The sequence below is a fragment of the Tinamus guttatus genome, unplaced genomic scaffold (genome assembly GCF_059628265.1).
Source record: "Tinamus guttatus ecotype Peru unplaced genomic scaffold, ASM5962826v1 Tinamus_guttatus_pri_ptg000289l, whole genome shotgun sequence".
NCBI classification, from domain to species: domain Eukaryota; kingdom Metazoa; phylum Chordata; class Aves; order Tinamiformes; family Tinamidae; genus Tinamus; species Tinamus guttatus.
The window spans coordinates 46,513-65,178 of record NW_028288823.1 but is presented as its reverse complement, the minus strand read 5'-3'; the positions used below and the strand labels follow the sequence as shown (position 1 = coordinate 65,178).

Genomic DNA, 18,666 nt, shown 5'->3' with positions numbered 1-18,666 from the left:
GGTCGCACCCGCCGGGACTGCCGGGGCCGGTTGCACCTCGTGTTGCTCGGGGACCCCCGGGACCGGCTGTACCCACGGGATCCCCGGGGCCGGTTGCACCCACCGGGGACCCCCGGGGCTCGTTGCACTCGCGGGACCCCGCAGCGCCGGTCGCCGCCGCGGGCCCCCCAGCGCCTTCCCGCGGCGCTGCCACCGGAGCCGGTGCCGCGTCCGCCCCGCCCCGGCCCCGCCCCGCCGCCGCCGCCGCCGCCGCCCTTTGTCCGCCGCCGCCGCCGGGCCCCGCCATGGCGCCGCCGTGATGCGCGGCCGCACCGGCCCCGGGGGCAGCGGGGGCCGAGAGCGACCGGGAGCCTCATGCGGGCGCCGCCGCCGCCGCCATGGGGCAGCTCCTGGGCTTCGCCCACTGCAGTACGGAGCGGCACCGGGAACCGGGAACGGGGAAGCGGGAGCCGGGGCGGCGCCGGCATTGGGGCGCGGGTACCGGGATGGAGGGGTCTGGGCCGGCGGTACCGGGAAGGGGGGGGTCCGGGATTGGGTACCAGCTGGGGCCGGGATGGATGCACCGGGGATGGGGACACCGGGATGGATGCACCGAGGATGGGGACACCGGGATGGATGCACCGAGGATGGGGGAGCCGGGAGGGGCCGGGATGGATGCGCCGGGGTGGGGGTTCCGGGAGGGACGAGGCGTGGATGCACCTTGGGGGTTGGAACCGGGAGTGGGGGGCACCGGGATTGGGTACCGGGAGGGGCTGGGGATGGAGGCACCGGGATGGAGGTATTGGGTGGAGCCGGGGATGCAGGAACACGGGAGGGGGGAACGGGATGGGGATACCGGGAGGGGGGTCCGGGATGGGGATAGCGGGAGGGGCGTCCGGGAATGGGGGGGGTCCAGGAGGGGAGTATCGGGATGGGAGTACTGGGAATGGGGGGGGGGGGGGGTCCGGGAGGGGGATTCCGGGTGGGAGATGAAGCACCGGGATGGGGACACTGGGTGGAGCCGAAGATGGAGGGACCTGGGATGGGGACACCAAGGATGGGGACACCAGGAATGGGCGGAGGGAGGCACCGGGGATGGAGGCACTGGGAGTACCGGGACTTGGGGCACCAGGGCTGGTAGCACCGGGGATGGGGACACTGGGAGTACCGGGATTTGGGGCACCAGGGCTGGTAGCACCGGGGATGGGGACACTGGGAGTACTGGGACCGGGGCCACTGGGTTGGTGGCACCGGCGACGGGGACAGTGGGGGGAGGAGGGGATGGGGACACCCCCGTGGGACACTGGCAATAAGGGGTCGTTTTGGGGAGGGGGAACAAGTGATGGGGGGGTCCAAGCCCCAGGGATGGGAGCGGGGGGTGTCCCAGCAGGGGACGGAGCAGGTGGCACTTGGTGGCGGCGGGGAGGGGACACCAGGACCCCGCTGACCCCCCCGCCCTTCCCAGAAGAGTCTCCATCCACGGCCTCCACCACGCCGGACTCCACGGAGGGTGAGTGGGGCCGAGCGCGAGTTTCGGCGGGGCGGGGGGGGGACACCGGGTGCTCCGACCCCCCCTCACCCTCCCCTTCGGTGTCCCCCCCCCCGCAGGTGGCACCGAGGACTCGGACTTCCCCGAGCTGCCGCTGGCGCCGGAGCCCCCCGAGGAGGAGGAGGAGGAGGCGGATGAAGGCGGGGGGGCCCGGGGGGACGGGCGGGAACTCACCTTCTCCTACATCGCTTTCGGCGGGGGGGGCGGCGGCGGCGAGGCCCCCCCCCGGCCCCGCCGCGAGCCCCGCCGCCCCCGCGCCCCCCCGCGCCTGAGCCCCGGGCCCGGCGCCGAGCGGGGGGGGCTCCCCCGAGGGCCGGACCCCCGCGCCCCCCCCGCGCCCGCGTCCCCCCCCGCTGCCCCCGGTCCCCCCGAGGGGCCTCCGCGGGTGGGGGGAGCCCAGACGGGACCTCCCGGGGACGGGGAGCAGCCGCCCAGGCCAGGTATTGCGGGGGGGAGGGTTCGGGGGGGGCTTTGGGGTCCTTTTGGGGGGCCTTGAGGGTCCTTTTGGGGGCCTAGGGGCTATTGGGGTCCTCCAATACTATTTGGGGGGGCAATTGGGGTCTCAAGGCACTTCTGGGGGAGCTGGGGCAATTGGGGGGGGACTTGGAGCCCCTTTGGGGGGGTCTGGGGCTGGGTGTGGGGGGTCTCAGGGTCCCTTTTGGGGACTCGGGTTTATTGGGGGGTCATGGAGCCCTTTTGGGGGGAGGTTGGGGCAGTTGGGGGGTCTTGGAGCTCCCTTGGGGGGGGATGGGCTTATTGGGGGTCCATTTTGGGGGGCGTAGGGGGCCACCGTGGATCTCAGGGTCCCTTTTGGGTCAGCCTGTGGAAATCGAGGGGGGGTCACTGTGCCTTTGGGGAGGGCTGGGGGCAACTGGGGGGTCTCAGGAGCCCTTTTTAGGGGGTCTGGGGGCAATTTGGGGTCTCAGAGCTCCTTTGGGAGGGAGGTAGGGGCAACTCAGCGGGTCTTGGGACCCCTTTCTGGGGGTCTTGGAGCCATTGGGGGTCTCAGGGCACCATTGGGGGTCTCAGGGCACCATTTGGGTGGGTTTGGGGTCTTTGGGGGGTCCTGGCACTCCATTCTGGGGGATTTGGTGGCAAATTTACCCCCGTTTTGGGGAGGGGGGTGATTGGGGTCCCGTTTGGGGGGCTCCTTCACCGCCCCCCCCCGCCCCCAACAGCGCCGCCGCCGCTCCCCGCCCGGCCCGCAGGGGGCGCCGCGGCGCCGCCCGCCGCCGCCCGCCCCGCCCCCGCCGGCCCGCCGCCAATCCCCGAGCGCCCCCCGGAGGGCGCCGACCAATCGGCGAGCCCGCTGCCAGCCCAGGTCACAGGTGAGCGGCCAATCGGGGCCTCCCCGCGGCGGGGGGGGGGGGGGAGCGCGCGGGGGGGGGGAGCTCCCGGAGGGGCCCAGGCGTCCGGGCGCCGGGGTGGGCCCAGGCGTCCGGGCGGGATTGGCGACTATAAATAGCCCCCCCCGCACCCCCCCGGGCCCAGCAGCCCCCGCGGCGCCATGGGGAGCCTAGGTGGGTGCGGGGCCCCCCCGGGGGGGGGGGGGGACACCCCCGGTCCCCATTGTCCTGGGAGGGCTGGGGACACTGGGGGACACTGGGGACACTGGGAGGGAGTGGGGACACTAGGAGGGACTGGGGATATTGGGGGGGGGGGCAGTGAGAGGCCATAGGGGACAGTGCAGGGACATGGGGACACTGGTCGGAGGGAGTGGGTGGGTCCTGGGAGGGCTGGGGACCCTGGGGACACACTGGGAGGACCCTGGGGACACTGGGAGGGACTGGGGACACTGGGAGGGACTGGGGTGACAGTGGTGGGGGGAACTGGGGACACTGGGGGGGACAGTGAAAGGCCCTGTGGGACAGTGCAGGGGACATGGGGACACTGGTCAGAGGGACTAGGGGGTCCTGAACGGGACAGGAAGGCCTGGGGACATTGGGAGGAGCAACTTGGGTTCTCTGGGGGGACAGTGAGAGGCATTGGGGGGACTGGGAGGCACTGGGAATACTGGGTGGAAATGGGTTGGGGTGACACTGGGTGGCCCTGGGGGACACTGAGCGGGACTGGACAGCACTGGGGGACACGGGGTGGCCCTGTGGAACACTGGGGTGACATTAAGGGGCCCTGGGAGAACACTGGGTGGCCCTGGGGGACACTGGGGGGACATTGGATGCCACTAGGAGGACATTGCATGGCCCTAGGGAACTTTGGGGGGACATTGAGTAACCCTGTGGGACACTGGGGGGACATGAAGTGGCCCTGGGGGGTCACTAGGGGGACATTGGGTGGCCCTGGGGGACACTGGGAGGACATTAAAGGGCCCTAGGGGACACAGGGTGGCCCTGGGGGACACTGGGGGGACATTGGGTGTCCTTTGGGGCACAAGGAGTCGCCCTGGGGGACACTGGGGGACATTGGGTGGCCCTGGGGGACACTGGGAGGACATTAAAGGGCCCTGGGGGGACATTGGGTGGCCCTGGGGAACTCTGGGGGTACATTGGGTGTCCCTTGGGGCACACGGAGTCACCCTGGGGGACACTGGGAGGACATTAAAGGGCCCTGGGGGACATGGGGTGACCCTGGGGGGCACCGGGGGGACATTGGGTGTCCCTGGGGGACATGGGGTGACCCTGGGCAACACTGGGGGGACATTGGGTGTCCCTTGGGGCACACGGGGTGGCCCTGGGGGACACCGGGGGGACATTAAGTGGCCATGGGGGACATGGGGTGGCCCTGGGGGACAGCGGGGGGACATTGGGTGGCCGTGGGGGATACTGGGAGGACATTAAAGGGCCCTGGGGGACATTGGGTGGCCCTGGGGGACACTGAGGGGACACTAAAGAGCCCTGGGGGACACGGGGTGGCCCTGGGGGACACCGAGGGGACATTAAGTGGCCCTGGGGGACATGGGGTGGCCCTGGGGGACACTAGGGGGACACTGGGTGGCCCTGGAGGACACTGGGGGGACATTAAGTGGCCTTGGGGGACACGGGGTGGCTCTGTGGGACACTAGGGGGACATTGGGTGTCCCTTGGGGCACACAGGGTGGCCCTGGGGGACACTGGGAGGACATTAAAGGGCCCTGGGGGACACTGGGATGACATTGAGTGTCCCTTGGGGCACACGGAGTCGCCCTGGGGGACACTGGGAGGACATTAAAGGGCCCTGGGGGACATGGGGTGGTCCTGGGGGACACCGGGGGGACATTGGGTGGCCCTGGGGGACATGGGGTGGCCCTGGGGGACACCGGGGGGACATTGGGTGGCCGTGGGGCGCGCTGGCAGCCTGTGTCACCCGCAGTGTGGGAGCTGCTGCACTGGCGGGCGCCGGGGCGCTCGGCGCTGGCGCTGGCGCTGGCCCTGGGGACGCTGCTGGCCCTGGCGCGCTGCAGCGCCGTCAGCGTGGGCGCCTACGGCGCGCTGGCCGTGCTGGCCGTCACCGTCCCCCTGCGGCTGCACCGCGACGCGCTGCGGGCGCTGCGCCGCGGCGACGCCGAGCACCCGTTCCGGTGAGCGCCCGCGGCCGGCTCCGTGACGTCCCTGTCCCTGTGTCCAGCTCGGTGCCATCCCTGTCCCCGCGGCCGGCTCCGTGACGTCCCTGTGCCTGTGTCCGGCTTGGTGCCATCCCTGTCCCTGTGTCCGTGTTGGTGCCATCCCTGTCCCTGCATCCGTCTCAGTGCCGTCCCTGTCCCTGTGTCCATCTTGGTGCCGACCCTGTCCCTGTGTCCATCTCGGTGCTGTCACTGTCCCTGTGTCCATCTTGGTGCCATCCCTGTCCCCGTGTCTGTCTTGGTGCCAGCCCTGTCCTTGTGTCCATCTCGGTGCCGTCCCTGTCCCCGCGGCCGGCTCAGTGCCGTCCCTGTCCCTGTGTTTGTCTCGGCGCCGTCCCTGTCCCCGTGTCTGTCTTGGTGCCATCCCTGTCCCCGTGTCCATCTTGGTGCCGTCCCTGTCCCCGCGGCCGGCCCTATCCCTGCGTCCATCTCAGTGCCATCCCTGTCCCCGTGTCTGTCTTGGTGCCATCCCTGTCCCTGTGTCCATCTCAGTGCCATCTCTGTCCCCGCAGCCGTCTCGGTGCCATCCCTGTCCTTGTGTCTATCTTGGTGCCGTCCCTGTCCCCGTGTCCATCTCGGTGCCATCCCTGTCCCCATGTCCATCTTGGTGCTCTCCCTGTCCCTGTGTCCATCTCGGTGCCATCCCTGTGTCCCTGCGGGTGCCATCCCTGTCCTCGTGCCCATCCTGGGGCTCATTTCCATCCCGTTCCTCTCTTGGTGGCATTTCTGGGTCTGTCCCCGTGCTTGTCCTGTGCCATTTCCGTCCCCGTGTCCCCCATGCTGTCTCCACATCCCACATGTCCCCAGTGCCATCTCCATGTCCCCATGCCATTCTCATGTCCCCCGTGTCCCCATGCCGTCCCTGTGTCTGCCATATCCCTCTGTTGTCCCTGTGTCCCCCATCCCATCATCCCCCATGTCCCTGTGTCCCCATGCCGTCCCCGTGTCCCCATGTTGTCCCCGTGTCCACCGTGTGCCCATGCCATCTCCATGTCCCCCGTGTCTCCATGCTGTCCCCGTGTCCTCCCCATGTCCCCATGCCTGCCGTGTCCCCATGCCATCCCCACACCGTCTCCATGCCCCCATGCCGTCCCTGTGTCCCCATACGGTCCCCATGTCCCCACACCGTCTCCGTGTCCCCTGTGTCCCTGTATCCCCCCTGTCCCCATGTCCCCCACGCCGTCCCCATGTCCCCACACCGTCCCCGTGTCCCCATGCTGTCCTCACACCGTTCCTGTGTCCCGTGTGTCCCTATATCCCCCGTGTCCCCGTGTCCCCCATGTCCCCCATGCCCCATGCCATCCTTGTGTCCCCATACGGTCCCCGTGTCCCCACACCGTCCCCATGCCCCCTGTGTCCCTATATCCCCCGTGTCCCCATGTCCCCATGCCGTCCCCATGTCCCCCTGCCCCCCGTGTCCCCACACCGTCCCCGTGTCCTCATGCTCCCATGTCCCCACACCATCCCCATGTCCCCATGCCATCCCTGTGTCCCCATGTCCCCATGTCCCCGTGCCGTCCCCATGTCCCTGTGCCCCCCATGTCCCCACGCCGTCCCCGTGTCCCCACACCGTCCCCATGTCCCCACGCCGTCCCCATGTCCCCACACCGTCCCCGTGTCCCCACACAGTGCCCGTGCTGTCCCCATGCCATCCCCATGTCCCCGTGTCCCCACACGGTCCCCGTGCCGTCCCCATGTCCCCATGTCCCCACACCGTCCCCGTGTCCCCACACGGTCCCCGTGTCCCCACGCGGTCCCCATGCTCCCATGTCCCCACACCGTCCCCATGTCCCCATGCCGTCCCCATGTCCCCGTGTCCCCACGCCGTCCCCATGTCCCCACGCGGTCCCCATCCCCCCACACGGTCCCTGTGTCCCCAGGGCGCAGCTGGCAGCGCCGGCGGGGCTCAGCGCGGAGCAGCGGCTGCGCTGCGCCCGCAGCCTGGGCCGCCACGGCGCCGCGGCCGCCCGCACGCTGGCACGGCTCTTCCTCGTGGACAGCCTGCCCCGCTCCATCAAGGTGACACCGCGGGGGGACAACGGGGACACCGGGGGGGGATGAGGACACCGGGGGGGACAGGGACACTGGGGAGGGACGGGGACACCGGGGGGGACAGGGACATCAGGGGCACAGGGGCACCGGGGGGGACGGGGGCACCGGGGGGGATGAGGACACCGGGAGGCGGGGGGACATCGGGGGGGACGGGGACACCGGGGGGACAGGGACACCGGGGAACAATGGGGGCATCGGGGGGGACGGGCGGCACCAGGGGGAACAGGGACACCGGGGGGGACGGGAACACCAGGGGACAACAGGGGCACCGGAGGGGATGGGGGCACCGGGGGGGACGGGGACACCGGGGGACAACGGGGGCACGGGGGGGACATCGGGGCTATGGGGGGACACTGGGGACAGGGGGGACATTGGGGACAGGGGAGACATTGGGGCTATGGGGGGACATTCCGTTGGGGGGGCACCGGGGGCTATGAGGGGACACTGGGGATAGGGGGGACAGCGGGGCTATGGGGGGACACTGGGGACAGGGGGGACACTAGGAGATACAGAGGACACTGGGGGACATGCGGGCACTGTTGGGGCATTGGGTTATAGGGGGGCGCCAGGGGTACAAGGGGACACTGGAGACAGGGGACACTAGGGGATACAGGGGACATCGGGGGACACGGGGGCACTGTTGGGCACTGGGTTATAGGGGGGCACCAGGGGCTATGAGGGGACACTGGGGACGGGGGGACATTGGGGTTATGGGGGGATATTCCGTTATGGGGGACACCGGGGCTATGAGGGGACACTGGGGACAGGGGGGACACCGGGGTTATGGGGGACACAGGGACACTGTTGGGGCATTGGGGTATAGGGGGGCACCAGGGGCTACGAGGGGACAGTGGAGACAGGGGGGACATTGGGGTTATGGGAGGACATTCCATTATGGGGGGCACCGGGGGCTATGAGGGGACACTGGGACCATAGGGGACACTAGGGGTTATGGGGGCCACGGGGGCACCGTTGGGGCACTGGGTTATAGTGGGGCACCAGGGGCTATGAGGGGACACTGGGGACAGGGGGGACATTGGGGCTAGGGGGGACATTGGGGCTATGGGTGGACATTCCCTTACGAGGGGCATCGGGGGCTATGAGGGGACACTGGGACCATGGGGGACACTAGGGGATATGGGGGACATCGGGGGACACGGGGGCACTGTTGGGGCATTGGGTTATAGGGGGGCACCAGGTGCTACGAGGGGACACTGGGGACAGGGGGGACATTGGGGTTATGGGGGGACATTCCATTATGGGGGGCACCGGGGGCTACGAGGGGACACTGGGGACAGGGGGGACATTGGGTTATGGGGGAAATCCGGGCAGTGGGGCCCAGGGGGGTTTTGGAGGACACTGGGGCTATGGGGGGGCAATGGGGGCATTGGGGGCAGCAGGGACGTGCGCAGCGGGTGCCGGGGGGCAGCGGGGGGCGGTGGCAGCGGTGACAGCGGTGACAGTGGTGACCGCGGGACGGTGACGGGCTCTGGCCGCAGTTCGCCTTCCTGTTCTACCTGCTCACCTACGTGGGCGCCGTCTTCAACGGGCTGACGCTGCTCGGCATCGGTACGGGGACGCGGGGGACACGGGGACACCACGGGGGACACGGGGGACATGGGGACACAAGGCACACGGGGACAGCGTGGGGGACACAGGGACACCGCGGGGACTGCGGGATGGGGGGAAGGAGACAGGAACTTGGGGCTGTGGGGATACCGGGATGGATACAGGGATGTGGGGACATGGGGACACAGAGGACTTGGGGACGTGAGGATGGACACAGGGACATGGAGATGCGGACGCAGAGATGGGGGGAGTGGGGATGGGGGCATGGGGACACAGGGACAGGCCATAGGAACAGCCCCTGTGGGGATGGGGCCATGGGGACACAGGGACAGGCCATGGGGACACAGGGACAGGCCATAGGAACAGCCCCTGCGGGGATGGGGCCATGGGGACACAGGGACAGGCCATGGGGACACAGGGACAGGCCATAGGAACAGCCCCTGCGGGGATGGGGACATGGGGATAAGACACAGTGAGGACACAGGGACAGGGGCGGGGGACAGTTTTGGGGGACGAAGAGTGGAGGGGGTTTGGGGATGGGGACAAAGGGACAGGGGACGTCATGGGGACACTCCTGCTCTCCGTCCAGGTGTCATCTGTGCGTTCACCTTCCCCGTGCTCTACGAGCACCACCAGGTACGGGGGACACGGGACGGGGGACGCGGGCGGGGGACACCAGGGAATGTCCCCAACGGCCCCTCCGTGTCCCCTCCTCAGGCACAGATCGACCAGTACGTGGGGCTGGTGAGGAACCACCTGAGTCACCTCCGAGCCAGGTGAGAGCTGCCCCGAAACTGTCCCCAAAACCACCCTGTCTGTCCCCAAAACCACCCCGTCTGTCCCCAAAATCACCCCATCTGTCCCCAAAATTGTCCCTACTGCCCTCAAATTGTCCCCAGCGCCTGAAAACTGCCCCCAAACCTTGGGGCACCCCTCACTGGCCACGGGACACCTTGTTGTCCCCTATGGGACACCCCACGTCTCAGGACACCCTGGCCCTGCTTGGGGCTGTCCCCTATGGGGCACCCCGGACCATGGGACCCCCTGATGTTCCCCATGGGGCACCCGAAACCCCCAATCTCCCCCCCTCCGCCAGACCCCCAGGGGCCATAGGGACCCACAGGGAGCACCGAGACCCCCCTTTCTGCACCCATGGGGGCACCCACCATCCCGGGGGGGTGGTCAGGGGTGCCCAGCCCCCCCCATGTCACCCCTGTCCCCCCCCATGTCACCCCTGTCCCCCTCCAGGATTCAAGCCAAGCTCCCAAGTGCCAAAGCGAAGCCGCAGTGACGCCCCCCCCCGGCACCCCAGGGTGCCCCTGCCAGGGCTGGGGGGGCAGCGGGTGCCCCCCACCCTCACCCGGGGGCCCCCCCGCGCGGGGCATTTACACTTTAATAAAAACTCTTGTGACAAGCGGGGCTCGTGTGCCTGGGGGGACATGTGGGGACATGGGGACACTGAGAGGACATGGGGGGACATGTCGGGGATATGGGGGGGGATGAGTGGTTGTGGGATGAGGGGACCTTAGGGGCATGTAGGGACATGGTGGGGGGGGTGAGGGGACATCGGGGGCAAAAGGGGGCGCATGGGACAGTGGGGACAGGAGGGACACAAGGATCATGGACATCGGGGGGATATGAGGGGACATGGGGGGGACACAAGGACTACAGGTGCAAGGGGAGACCTGGGACAGAAGGGGACATGGGGGCACGCGGAGAGGATATGGGGACACCAGGGGACATGGAGGACGCCACGATGGGGATAGGGGGGGAGATGACATGGGGACACCAGGGGACATATGGGACAAGGAGGCGCTTGTGGACAACGAGGGGGCGCCGGGACACAGGCACAAGGAGGGGACATTGCGGCGGGGGGGGGACACGAGCCCTGTCCCCTCTTTGTCCCCCGGGTCCTCCCCGCCGGCTCGGCGACCGCGCTGCTGCTCTGGCCCCGCCCCCTTTCCCCGGCCCCGCCTCCTCTCCCCGGCCCCGCCCCCGTTGCCCGGGCCACGGCGGTTGCCGCGCGACGTAAACACTGGGACGCCGGACGTGGTGACGTCAGGGGCATGGAACGCCGTCGCCATGGCGACACGCGCCGTGTTTACTCCGCGCCGCGGGGCGGAGCACGTGGGGCCCGAGCGGCGGCGGGAGCGGCGGGCCCGGGAATGCGGCCTGGGAACAGCGGGAATGGGGCCTGGGAACGCCGAGAACGGCGCGGGACAGCGGGGCTGGGAGCACTGGGAATGGGGACCGGGGGAACACCGGGTCTGGGAACGCCGGGAATGGGGCGGGGGGGACAGCGGGGCTGGGAACACCGGCAGTGGAAACCCAGGGAACACCGGTCCGAGGCCGAGGTGATGGGCACAACACAGTCAGCAACACTGTGTCCCCGGTGTCCGTTAATGCCAGTTATTTCCCTTCCCAAAGAAAAGGAATCAGCCCGAGTCCACGGTGATGGGCTCGGCACGGCCAGCCGGTGCTGGACGTGCGTCCCGTGCCACGGTGTTGGGCACAGGGCACCCGAGAGCCTGGGAATCTCTCAAAACGGAACTGTCCCAAGACCACGGTGATGGGCACGGGGCAGCCGGCAGCCTGGGAATGCCCTGAAACAGACCCGATCCGAGGCCACGGTGAGGGGCTCAGCACGGCCGGTGATGCCGAGCACCTGCCCTGTGCCACAGTGATGGACACGGGGCAGGCGGCGGTCTGGAAATGCCCCCGGAATGGAACCGCACCGAGGCCACAGTGACGGGCTCACGGGGCCGGCAGTGCCGACCGCCTGCCCTGTGCCACGGTGATGGGCACGGGGCGGCAGTGCCGGGGCAGCCAGAATAACCTCCGGGACCGCGGCTGCTCCCGGTTCCGTCCGCAGTTCCCGGCGGCTCGGCCCGGCCCGGCGCCACCGCAGCATCGGGACGGGGACGGCTGTAGTAACTCTCCCCCGTGTCGCCCCCCGTGTACTCCCTCCCCGTGTCATCACGGGGTCATCAGGGTCCCGGTATCTCCCGGCGTCGGCACTCGGGATCCTCCGGGTCTCGGTCCCCCCTCCCCGCGTGCCGGTCTCGCTCCTGGGGTCCCTCGCGCTGCTGCAGCCACCTGCGAAGGGACCAGCGCGGGGGACCGGGACCCTCCGTGGGCTCAGACTCCCGCCGCTCCCCGTGCGGGACCTCCCGCGGGATCCCACTGCTCAATCCCATGTTACCCGGAGGAGATTCCCCGGCCCGGGACATTCCGGTGAGCCGTAACACCCCGCCGGGGGTCCCGGGGGTCCCCCTCGCGCCGGTCCTGCCTCCCTGGTGCTCTGCCGCCCGATCCCGGTAACAGTCCGGTGGGGAGAGCCCGGCCGCGGCGCCACGTGCGCGGCAGCACCGGAGCGGGGGACAATGCCGGTCTGGTGGGGAGGGGGGCGCTACGAGGAGGGGAATTCCCGATGGGGGCCCGGGGGGATCCCGGTATGGGGCAGGGTGACGAGTTACCGCAGGGGGGTCCCGAATGGGGCGGGGGGCAGGTCACCGGAGGGAAAGGGGTGCGGGGGGGAATTACCGATGCGGGCGGAATTACCGGGGGGGGGGGGGGAGGGGTGTCCCGATGTGGGGTGCCCGGTGCCGCGTTGGGGGCGGCGCCGTCCCGGAGGGCTCGGGCCGTTTCTAGAACCGTTGTGCCCATTTCTATTAATACGCGGCGCTCGCGGCGGCGGCGGCAGCGGCCGCGGCGGCGGCGCAGCGAGGAAGGGATTCCCTCTGACGTCATTGCTAGGATACCAAACAAACACAGCCGAGACAAGCCCATATATGGCCATCTGCGTCACAGGAACTCCGGCGGCGCAGGCAAAGGGATCCCCTCCTCTCCCGCCGCCGCCGCGGCGCCTTTTAACGGCGGCCACGGGCAGAGGGGCCGCAGAGCGCGGCGGGCAACGGGCGGCGGCGGCGGCGGCGCCCGGGGCGGCTCGTGGGGGCTCGGGGGCCCGGGGCGGCGGGGCCCGGCCGCCGCGTGACGTCAGCAGGGGGCGGGGCGCCGCCGTATAAATCGGGCGCGCGGTGGCGAAGCGGTTCATTCATAAAAGCGCGTGCGGCGGCGGAGACCGGAGGATACCGGAGAACGGAGATATCGCCGCGGCCTGCGGGACTTTGCAAGAGGAGCCTTAGGGCGGGGGGAAGCGGAGCCCGGTACCGGCGGACGCGGGACTTTGCAAGCGGAGCCGCCAAGAGGAGGGGGAGGAAGAGGAGGGGGCGCCCCGAGGAGTTTACCGGCGCCCCGGGACTTGCACCGGCGCCGCGGGACGTTCCGAGAGGAGCTTTTATTGCACCGGAGACTTGCACCGAGGGGCACTTTCCAAAGAGGAGCTTTTGCACCAGCGGCGAACGGGAGCTTTGCACCGGCGGCGCCGGGACTCGCTGCCGCAGCCTGGGACAGCCGTTACCGGCGTTTTGATCGGCACATTTCCAGCGGGACTTGGTACCGGCGGACCGGGGACTTGGAAGCGGGCGCGCCGCTGCACCGGGACGGGGCTCGGGCACTTGGAGCGACTTTGAACAGCGGCACCGGGCACCGGAGAGGAGCGCAGCAGCAGCGGCGGCCGCGGCCCGGGACAGCGATGCCGCTCGCCTGACGCACCCGCTGCCCGCCGCCCCTCCCGCGCTCCCGGTGCAGCCTTGGCGTGGCCCCGCCGCCCCCGGTTCCCCGGGGCCATGTACCAGGGCTTCCCCGGTGACTACGACTCCGCGTCGCGCTGCAGCTCGTCGCCCTCGGCCGAGTCGCAGTACCTGTCCTCGGTGGACTCCTTCGGGAGCCCCACGGCGGCGGCCGCCGCGCAGGTGAGCGCCGGGGGCGGCGGCGGCGGCGGCGCGCGCGCGGTGGGCGGGGTCGTGCGTAACGCGTGACGTGCTGGAACCCTCCGTGATGACGCAGCGCACGTTCGGCGCGCGCGCGGGTTTTCCTCCCCCCCCCCCCCCCCCCCCCCCGCCCCGCGCCGCGGCGCGCGCTATTTCGGAACGCCGCCGCCGCCCCCGGGGCGCGGGGGCGCGCTCATTGGCCCGCGCGCGCGCTGGGCCCGCCCACTGCTCTGCGCCTCGCGCGCTCATTGGCTGCGCCGCGCGGGGCGGCCAAACCCACTCCTGTCCTCGCCCCCCCCATTTGCGGGGGAGAAGCCGCGTGCGGGCGGGGGGAGCAGCGGGACCCCCCTCTTTTTTGTGAGGGGGGGGGTCACAATGCCCCCCCCCCCCCCCCCACGCACCCGTTTTCGGTGCAACCCGGGCTGGGGGTCCCGGTGCCCGATCGGTTCTGTTACCCCTCAGAAGCCCCCTCGGAGTAGCCCTTTGGGGGGGCTTCTTCCACTGCTCTGGGTGCCCCCCACCCTTGTGGGGTGCTTGGTGCAAATTGAGGGTCCCTGGGGTGCAAGAGCTGTTGGAGCTGAAATGGGGGGGGGGAGCGATGTGACACCCTTTGGGCACCCGAGCTGCTCCCGTGCACCCTTGGGTGCTGCGGAGGCCTCGCATGTTGGTGCCAGGGGGACAGGGACCTCGTGGGTGCAGGTGCCACCTTGTGCTTGGACAGCAGGGGCATCAAGGGGTGCAGGCCAGGTCTTGTGCATTGGTGCTAGGGTGACAGGGACATTGTGTGTGGGTGCTAGCAAGGTCCTGTGTGTGGGTGCAAGTACCATGTCATGCATCAATCCTGGCGCCCTAGGGACATCCTGCATGGGTGCTAGTGAGGTCCTGTGCATGGGTGCAAATACCATGTCATGCATCAGTCCTGGGGTGCCAATGACACCTTGTGCATCAGTCCTGGTGCCCTAGGGACACCATGCATGGGTGCTAGCAAGGTCCCTGTGCATGGGTGCGAGTAGCACCTAATGCATCAGTCCTGGGGTGCCAATGACACCTTGTGCATCAGTACTGGTGCCCTAGGGACCCCTTGCATGGGTGCTAGTGAGGTCCTGTGCATGGGTGCAAGTAGCACCTAATGCATCAGTCCTGGTGCCCTAGGGACACCATGCATGGGTGCTAGTTATGTCCCATGCATGGGTGCAAGTGACACCTTGCACCTCACTTCTGAGGTGCCTGGCACCTTGTGCATGGGTGCAAGGGACACCACATGCCTCAGGTTTGAGGTGACAAAGACTTTGCACACAGGTGCAAGGGCTTGTTGCATGGGTGCCAGGGACCTCATGCCCAGGTACAAGTGACCCCTCCTGTGTGTGGCTTCTGGGGTGACAGGGACCTCGTGCTTGGGCGCAAACCGGGTCTCGCGCATGGGCGCCGGTTACCGCCGCGGCGTCACCCCCGTGCCCGCCCCCCGTGCTGACCCGCTGTCCCCGCAGGAGTGCAGCGGCCTGGGGGACATGCCCGGCTCCTTCGTGCCCACGGTGACGGCCATCACGACGAGCCAGGACCTGCAGTGGCTGGTGCAGCCCACGCTCATCTCCTCCGTGGCCCAGTCGCAGCCGCCGGGGGGGCCCCCCATGGCCCACCCGCCGCCCCCCCCCACCCACCGCGGGCCCCTCCGTGGACCCCTACGACCTGCCCGGTCCAGCTACTCGACGCCGGGCATGGGCGCCTTCGGCTCGGGCCCCTCGCCAGGGGCCACCCGCCCCGCACGCGCCCGGCCCCGTCGCAGCCGCGAGGAGACGGTGAGTGGCGCCCCGGGGGCGTTGGGGTGAATCCGTGGGGTTCGGGGGCTGGTGGCAGCGTTCGGGCTGGAGCAATGGGGTTTTGGGGGTTGCCCGTGGAGTTTAGTGGTGGGACGCTGGGCTCTTAGGTGATGGGTTTTGGTGTCAAATGATGGGTTTTGGGGTGTGAGGGTTTTGGGGTGAAACGCTGGGTTTTTGGGGGTGCTGAAGGTGCCGTTGTCCCAGCAGCTGACGCCTGAGGAGGAGGAGAAGCGGCGGGTGCGCCGGGAGAGGAACAAACTGGCGGCCGCCAAGTGCCGCAACCGGCGCCGGGAGCTCACGGACCGGCTGCAGGCGGTGAGTGCCGGGGACGGCCCCGGGAACGGGGTGACACCGGGGAACGGGGTGACACCGGGGGAACGGGTCTCGCACGGGGTGTCCCTGTGGGTGCAGGTTGTGGACGTGTTGGAGGGGACAGTTGTGTCCCCATGGTCCGGAGACATCGGAGGGGGGCAGATGGCTCCTATGACCACCTTGAAGGCACTGAAGGGAAGGATGTCCCCATCATTTTGGATGATAATGAGGGGACAGCGGTGTCCTCAAGTGTGAGGACATTAGAGGGGGACAGATGGTCCCTATTGGTGCAGATCTTGGAGATGTCAGAGGGGGTGGCTGTCTCCATGGCTTGGTGACACTGAGGGGGACAGATGGCTCTTACGGGTGCAGATCTTGGACATGCTGGAGGGGATGGTGGTGTCCCCAGGTCTTGGGGACAGATGGCTCTGGGCGCAGATCCTTGGGATGGTGTGATGGGACTGCCTGGGTGCAGATCCCAGGGATGGGTGTTTGGAGAGGATGGCAGTGTCCCCAGGACTTGGATGCTGGAAGGGCATGGATGGCTCCTGTGGGGCAGATCCTGCAGATATTGGAGCAGAAGATGTCCCAAAGTCTTGGGGACATTGGAGGGACTACAGTGTCCCATGACCTGGAGATGTTGGAGGGGGACAGGTGGCTCCTATGGATGCAGATCCTGGGGGCACTGGGCAGGGACCTTATGGGTGCTACTGGAGGGGACACTGTTGTCCCCTGGAATGCTGGAAGGGGACAGGTTGCACCTATGGATCAGATTCTGGCAGTGCTGGAGAAGGCAGTGGTGTCCCCTGGTCTTTGGAGGGGGACAGGTGACCCTTAAGGGTGCAGATTCTGGGAACACTGCAGGGACAAAGGGGACAGGGAGACATCGATCCCTGTAAATGTTGATCCTGGGGATGCTGGAGGGGACAAATGTCCCCAGAAATTCATCCATAGGGATTGGGGTGGTGGAGGGGACAGACAATGATGTCCCAGGAGCTGGGGACATTGAAAGGACCATTATCATCTCCAGGGGGCATCGGATGGGGACACAGATGTCCGTGGGATCTGGTGGCACCAAAAGGAACTGGTGATGCCCAAAGCTATTACAGAAAGATGAGGATGTCCCCTTGATGTGTGGACAGCAGAGGGGGACACCTCCATGCCTAGGGACACTGGAGCAGGGTGATAGTGTCCCCAGGAGATGGGGACACTGGGGGGACAGGTCCATGCCTGAGGAGGTTGAATGGGGACAAGAGTACTAAGGGGACACTGCAGGGTTATGCTGATGTCCCTAGGAGCTGATGCCATCAGAGAGGGACAAACCCATGCTTGGGGCCATTGGAGAGGGACAGTGATGTCCCCAGGAGCTGGTGCCATCAGGAGCTGGTGCCATCAGAGACACAGATCTGTGCTTGGCAGTGTTGGATGGGGACGATGATGTCCTCGAGTGCTAGGGGACATCGGAGGACGATCTGCCATCCCCAGGAGCTGACGCCATCGGAGTCAGCTCCATGCTTGGGAATGTTGGGTGAGGACAAGGATGTCTCCAGCAGTTGGGGACATCAGAGGGGGATGCCAATGTCCCCAGGTAGTATTAGAGAAACAGAGCCATGCGTGGCAATGTGTGTTGGGGTCAATGATGTCCCCAGGAGCCACTGGAGGGCCATGCTGGCATCTCAAGGAACTGGTGCCACCAGAGAGGGACAGATCCATGCTTGGAGATGTCTGATGGGGACAATGATGTCCCTGGGAGTTGGGGACACCAGAGGGAATGCCCGTGTCACCAAGAGCTGGTGCCTTCAGCAAGGGAGGGCGGATGGCGTCATCAGACCGGGGCTTCCGCCGCCGGTGGCGCCTTCCTCCCCTCCTCACCATCCTCTTCCCCCCGCCAGGAGACGGACCAGCTGGAGGAGGAGAAAGCGGAGCTGGAGTCGGAGATCGCGGAGCTGCAGAAGGAGAAGGAGCGCCTGGAGTTCGTGCTGGTGGCCCACGCGCCGGGCTGCAAGCTGCCCTTCGAGGACGTCGCCGAGCTGGCCGCCAGCGCCAGCGTCACGGTGCCCAGCGCCCAGGAGGTGAGCTCTATGGGGCTGCCGGGCAAAGAGGAGCCGTTCGGGCCCGCCGCCTTCCTGCCCACGGTGGTGGCCTTCCAGCAGAGCCAGGCCCCCGGCGCCCCGTCCTGCCCCAGCTGCTGCTTCGCGCCCGGGCCGCCGCCTAACCCCTCCTCTACGTCTCCGTTTGTGTTCACCCACCCAGAGGGAGCCTCCTGCGGAGCCTCGCACCAGCGGAGCAGCGGCAGCGACCAGTCCTCGGACTCCTTGAATTCTCCCTCGCTCCTCGCGTTGTAAAAGCCCCCTCCGCGTCCCCCCTCCTGCCCCCTTTTTCTGCCACCGCCGCGTCCACCGAAAGCTCAGGGGGCTGCTGCCCTGGGGAGGGGGGTTGGTTGGTTGTTCTGGTGATGATCCCACCGCTGGATCGTCGGTTGGAAGGGGGTTTGGGTGGGAGCCGTGTGGCATCTCCGTTGTCCCCCCAGGAGGGTCTTTGTGGCCCAGCTCTTGTCCTTGAGGTGTCTAGGCATCCTCTCCATCACCCAAGAGGTGTCCAGCCATCCTCTTCCTTGTCCCAAGAGGTTTCCAGGCATCCTCTTCCTCATCCTGGAGGTGTTTGTGCACCACTGCCATCTTCCATAAACATCTGGGCACCATCTTCTTTGGCCAACAGGTGTCTATGCACCATTTCCATCTTTCCATAAGGGTTTCAGCATCCTCTTCCTCATCCTAGCAGCATCCGTGCACCACTGCCATCTTTCCATAAGGGTTTCAGCATCCTCTTCCTCATCCTAGAGGCGTCCGTGCACCATTTCCACCTTCTCATGAGGGTTTGGACATCGTTGTCCTTGGCTTAGGGGGGTCTGGGCAGCATCTCCCTTGTCCCAGCAGGTTCCTGGGGCCTCTCCATCATCCCAAGAGGGTCCGTGCATCCTCAGCCTTGTCCTGGAGGCTC

The 18,666-nt window shown here is 68.1% G+C and overlaps 2 protein-coding genes across 2 annotated transcripts; both read left to right on the top strand.

The window, feature by feature from the left end:
• Window positions 1-347: 347 nt before the first annotated feature.
• LOC148594143 (reticulon-1-A-like) lies at window positions 348-10,020 on the top strand. The gene is made up of 9 exons (XM_088527712.1): window positions 348-408; window positions 1,445-1,489; window positions 1,588-1,968; window positions 4,835-5,042; window positions 6,965-7,103; window positions 8,636-8,705; window positions 9,295-9,341; window positions 9,423-9,481; window positions 9,954-10,020. The coding sequence occupies exons 1-9, from the start codon at window positions 378-380 to the stop codon at window positions 9,994-9,996; spliced, it is 1,023 nt and encodes a 340-aa protein (XP_088383838.1). The 5' UTR covers window positions 348-377; the 3' UTR covers window positions 9,997-10,020.
• A 3,323-nt stretch (window positions 10,021-13,343) lies between these two features.
• Window positions 13,344-18,011, top strand: LOC104577288 (protein FosB-like). Its single transcript, XM_088527710.1, is given in 6 exon segments — window positions 13,344-13,519; window positions 15,025-15,173; window positions 15,175-15,233; window positions 15,236-15,333; window positions 15,562-15,669; window positions 17,559-18,011. Coding segments are annotated over 6 exon segments (993 nt in total). The 5' UTR covers window positions 13,344-13,393.
• Window positions 18,012-18,666: the final 655 nt, after the last annotated feature.

Bases quoted from the DNA above. Each gene is read 5' to 3' on its own strand.
- LOC148594143 (XM_088527712.1), top strand. From the start codon at position 378: ATGGGGCAGCTCCTGGGCTTCGCCCACTGCA. The intron at 8,706-9,294 runs GTACGGGGACGC...CTCTCCGTCCAG, and splicing joins GCTGACGCTGCTCGGCATCG to GTGTCATCTGTGCGTTCACC. The intron at 9,482-9,953 runs GTGAGAGCTGCC...GTCCCCCTCCAG, and splicing joins CTGAGTCACCTCCGAGCCAG to GATTCAAGCCAAGCTCCCAA.